The sequence below is a fragment of the Quercus robur genome, chromosome 7 (assembly GCF_932294415.1).
Source record: "Quercus robur chromosome 7, dhQueRobu3.1, whole genome shotgun sequence".
NCBI classification, from domain to species: domain Eukaryota; kingdom Viridiplantae; phylum Streptophyta; class Magnoliopsida; order Fagales; family Fagaceae; genus Quercus; species Quercus robur.
Window position 1 is genome coordinate 25,796,648 of NC_065540.1, and position 5,492 is coordinate 25,802,139.

The 5,492-nt window shown below is 33.2% G+C and overlaps 1 protein-coding gene across 1 annotated transcript; it reads left to right on the top strand.

Annotated features, from left to right (window-relative positions):
* The first annotated feature begins 457 nt into the window (after positions 1 to 457).
* LOC126692939 (rhodanese-like domain-containing protein 9, chloroplastic) lies at positions 458 to 5,138 on the top strand. The gene is made up of 6 exons (XM_050388755.1): positions 458 to 624; positions 1,641 to 1,888; positions 2,040 to 2,190; positions 4,262 to 4,347; positions 4,742 to 4,846; positions 4,934 to 5,138. Exons 1-6 carry the CDS (start codon positions 584 to 586, stop codon positions 5,002 to 5,004), a joined length of 702 nt encoding a protein of 233 aa, XP_050244712.1. The 5' UTR covers positions 458 to 583; the 3' UTR covers positions 5,005 to 5,138.
* The last annotated feature ends 354 nt before the right edge of the window (positions 5,139 to 5,492 follow it).

Sequence of the window (5,492 nt, forward strand, 5' to 3'; positions counted from 1 at the left end):
TTTAACTAAAAAAATTTATACTATTAGTAACTAATTTATGTCTGATTCTATTTTAGTTTTTTTTTTTTTTTTTATTTGAAAGAAAGTTTTTCCTTAGCAAAAATTTTGTATAAACTTAGCATAAGGCTTATGTCTCAATGACATATGGACTCACAGGTACATCTCTTTTCCTTTACTTTCCATTCAAGCAACAATGATTTCTTATATATATATTTTATTTTTTTGGGAACCCATTTTTCTATATATATTTCTAAGATTGAAGAAACGGAATTGGGATCCAAGTCCCTCACATTATTCTTTTTACTTTTTTTTATCTTTACCTTTTTACTCTTCCTCATTTTTTATATTTAATAGTTAAGATTTAAAGTTATTTTTACAATTTTAAATCTAAACCATCCGTACCAATTACGTCAAGTGCAATACCTGATCTCAATCTGAAGAAACATATCCAGTGATAGTTTTGTCTGCCAGATGGCAGAAACCCATTGACCGTACTAAATTTCTTGGGCCACTCTTCGTCTATTGTCCGTTAAAGTAACAGAGAGAGAGACAGAGAAAGTGGGAGTGGATAATCCTAGTAGCAATGGCAGGCATTTACTCTTCTTCCACTCTCTCTTCTGTAAGGTAATTTTCATTTTTCTTAAGCCTATAACTACGACAAATTTATGACTATGCATTTCATGGGTTATTCTTCCTTTTTTTTTTCACTCTAGATATCATATTTAGCTTCAGTTTATATTCCTAGAAGCTCAAGTGTAACAATGTAGAAGTTCATGCTAATGTGAGTTTTAATTAATTATATTAATCATCTAGCTAGAACTTTGAGCGGAATGGATCGATTTATATGTAGCATTTCTAGTTGCCAATGGTCTTTAGGCCAAGTGGCAATCTGACCCCTTCTGGTGGTCTGATTCCGGCAGCTCTAAATATATATATATATTGAGATCTCTCCTTTCAAGGAAATTAGTTTATGTTATTTGAATTCGCAATGACACAAATGGTTTCAGGCCAAAAATTGCTCAAAGTTAGTCAAAATAAATGGATCAGTAGTGAAGCTTTGTGAAATTGTATAAGAATGCAAAATAACTTTTTTTTTTCTTTTTTTTTTTTCTTTTGATGGAATTTTCAATGAATTTACATTGTTTTTCCATGGAGTTGGCAGTGATCCACCACTTAGTTGCTGATATTAGGGGGGTAGCAAATTGTCTTGTGATCTTGACTATTTTGCTTTCAAGGAGTAACAAGTTTGACTAAACTAAGCTAATTTTTTGCTAGTCTCAATTAAATGTGGTTTTATTCTTCCTCAGTTCACATGGAAAGTTTGAGGATTTAAATTTCTAATTTCTTCCTCTCTTCCATTAAAACCTTTTCTCTTCAACCAAACAGGAATTGCAGCTCTTCATGTAGTATAAGTTCTGACAATTTAGAGGAAAACCAGGCTATGCAATTCTCCATGTATTACTAGTTCTAACAATTTAGAGAGAGAGAGAGAGAGATTCAAATGTCACATATTCTTTGCTTTATTTTTATTTTTCTCTTTCAAGTTTAATTATCATAAAGGCAATCTCGATATAAGTTAATGTATATAATGAACCTAAGCATTCACTTACCATAGACAATGATCAAGGTTGTGTTTTCAGCAACTTTCGGACATCTTGGTTGGTAGAAACTCATAGCAGAAGGACCATACCAGGGAAACCACTTCATCGGAGAAATGTGAACATTAAAGCAGAAGTGAGTTATGTGAATGCTGATGAAGCAAAGAAACTTATAGCAGTGGAGGGATACGCAATTCTGGATGTGCGGGACAATTCTCAATATAACCGAGCTCATATAAAATCATGTTATCATGTGCCTCTTTTTGTTGAAAACCAGGACAATGATTTTGGTAAGGCTTTCTTCCTATTAGCATGTGTTGTTATTACATCATTTATCATTTATTATGTTCTATATATATACATGCCTCCTTAAAATTACATGTAGTATTCAGGGTTCCGTAACTTCTATGGTTTTTCTTTAGCTAGTAATTTATCGTGCAGGTACAATCATAAAGAGGACTGTGCACAACAATTTTTCGGGTTTGTTCTTTGGGCTGCCATTCACTAAACTAAATCCTGATTTCGTGCAATCTGTTAAGAGCCAATTTTCACCAGAAAGTAAACTCTTGCTTGTATGCCAGGAGGGATTGAGGTTGGTTTATAATTTGTTGATTCATGTTTAACCGTCTACTCTTAAAATATATGGCTTCCATTGATCATATACCACTCTATGTAGGAGTTTGCCATAATCATCTGAAATTTCTAATCAATTGATAGTAAAACCCTCCTAATTTAGTTATTAGTTGCATGATTGATACAACCTTTGGAGAGGCCAGCGACGAATTTTGAGGCTCTGATTGAAGTTTTTCTTCTTAGGTTAGATTGAACTATTAATAACTTCTTTTGGCTTTTATTCTTTCTTAGTGAAATTCAACCTTCTTGTGATTTATGCCAATGAACAATTTTTTTGGATTCTTTATCCAAAACTATGTAGCTACTATTGCTGTATAAGTGTAGAGAAGAATGGTCCACATTGAATGACGTGTTGGATCTAAATTTAGAGATTGTAATGATACTATGAATATATTGGATATAATAGTGTGAAATTAATAATCCAGAAAGACTAAGAAGATGAGATTAGAATTTAGTAAACAGGCGAGGTCATTGAGTAGACTAGTGAAGATGTTAATTGAAGGAGCCAAGCAGGAGAGACGATTTAATAAAAAATTAGAAAGTTTGTAGTTGCCAGAGGTTTGACTGATTACTTAATGCTGACTGCCAGTTATGCAGAATCAAATAGGAAATGGAAGAAGAGATGATAACAAAGAGGGTAATACAAATCAAAATGATTTTTATTTTTTTGTTTCCATCACTGGTTTTTAGAAACTGGGATTGACACCAGGTTAGTTCATCTGACAATACAAGACCACATCCACCCCTAAGAGCAACCTCAACTATTCAATGATCTTGATGAAGGATAGATGGAAGCTGAAGAGAATGTGGAACAAAGTATTGATATGATACTTAATTTCTCATACTTTGATAGATAAGATGGCTTTAATAGGCTTGATTTCATGAAGGATTCTTTTAAAATTAGTCAAAATAATTTTGACATGGCCCAGGCAAGTATCAAACTTCAGGCGGGAGCTTTTGGTTACTCTAAGGGTGAGGGATTGCTTACTAATAAAATAGAGGGGACCTGGCAGTGCTAAGAAATAATGAGGGATATTTTCTTACATTTGACGTGTCAGTAGAGCAAAAACTGTTCATCATGAGTTGGAAACTGTAAATGAAAAGAGAAGAAGAAGAAATGGAAAAAAGGGTATCCATAAACCATAATGATGTTCATCATGAGGGAATTCAAACCCCAGATGTCTCTATTAGAAACACCAAGAAGTGCTAGTTATCCTAAAGATCATTGGCAACTCAAAGTATGTATAGAGTTTATTCTTCAATGGCCAAATTTGACTGGAGAATGGCCTATTTCTTGAGGCATATTTAGTAGCATAGTTATCTATCTTCTTTTGGTAAAAAATTTAAATTCTAGTTATCTATCTTCTTAAACATGATATACCAGTCGTTTTTTAAATGAATTTCCCCAAGTTATGATCATTACCTTTGTTTCAAACTTTAATGTTTTGACTCATCATGCACTTTTGTTCCACTTAACTAATAATGTTTAACTGTAACAGCTTGACACAATTGCAAAATAAGATATAGTTTCTAGTTCCATGGTGTCCCCCACCCCTTCTCTTCTTCTAGGAGCAAATTAATTATCATAAAAGATATGTGGTTTTCATTTATTTTTTTTCCCTTCTTTTTGAATTTTCTCTCTTGTTTGAGAAGTCGTAATCCATGTTTTACGGCCGAAATTGATTGCCTCTAAAGAATAACCTATAAGAAAGAAACAAAAACAAAGAAACTTGAATTAGTTTTCAACATCTTCAGGAGAGATTTACCATAGCATATGAGTTATCAATTATTTTGAACTTTTTTCTGCATTTTCAGTTCTGTATTTTTTTTTTTTTTTTCTAATGTTATTCTAGATGGCATTATAGATGTGCTGCTCATATGACTGCTAGAACTATTGTTCAATTTTTTGAATCAAAAGGGAAACCAAATTTGAGTCTCCATCCTTTTGGTTCATTATTACTTCACATTGAGTTATTTTTCCCTAATCTAGAAGCCGTTTGACAGGGTTCTGTTTCCTTTTCAATGTCAAGGTCTTCTGCTGCAGCTAATCAGTTAGATCAAGCTGGTTTCCAAAGCATAGCATGCATAACATCGGGCCTTCAAAAAGTAAAACCAGGTTAAAGTTTCGTTTTAATACCTTTACACTATTTTTGCAAGTTTAGAGAGAGAGAAAAATAGATAATACAAGGGGAAGAAAATAGTAATCCATTTCCTTTTGTGGGTGTTTTAAAAAATAAAAGGGAGGAGAGGGGGGTAAGTATTACTTCCCTAATTTGATTGTAGGGTGGAAAAGAGTGAAAAAGATAGGATATTGTATAAATTAACAATAGAGTGAACCAAGTGATATAAGTGTTTGATTAGGCATTATTGAAATTTCAATATATTCTTAAGGATTCTCCTTTCATTTTCCTCCTCTCCACCACCTCCCCCTCCTGATGCAGACATACTTTTAACGAATCCAGCTTATATTGTATGTGTATATAAAGAGAGGAAAAAATTTCGGTCTGCAGGAACATTTGATTCTGTCGGAACCACTGAGTTGCAGGATGCAGGCAAAGCTGGGTTGATCACAGTTCAAGGAAAGATCTCAGCTGTACTGGGAACAGCACTTGTCTGTAAGTTCTTCATAAACCTCTTGAAGCTACAATGCTTGTGTTCTCAGTCTCTTAAATATTTTCTTCTTTCCTTGATGAATTGTGCAGGTGCATATCTGTTCATTACCTTCTTCCCAGAGCAAGCAGAGAAGCTGCTCCAATTTGCACCAACAAGCTAGGCTCATATATAAGAGCCTAAAATTTTGCAGTTTCTCTCATATATTTTTTTAATGAATGAGATTTTCAATGTGGGAGGAAAGTTTGTTAATATCTGTAACAGTCACATAATTTAATAGTAGAAATCCATTTTCAATGTGTGCCCAAGATGTTTGAATTTTTTTTTTTTTTTTTTTTTTTTTTAAAGGGTAGTCCTTTTTGTTTTACATAATATGGCCAAAATGTTTAATCAAATGGGAAATGGAATCGCATGAACATAGGCAACTAAAAATCCAAGGTGTCTGCCAGCTGCATGAATGTTATATTCATCTGAAAGGTAGATCGAACCCAAGTTTAACATCCTTCTCAAAAAAACAAAATAAATAAAATAAAATTCCAAGTTTAACATTGAGACTCATGGCTTGGATTATTTCGTCCAAATATATTTGCTGAATGCTGATCCACCATAAGGAAAGGCTACAGGCTATATATTTATCATATCTTTGTTGAC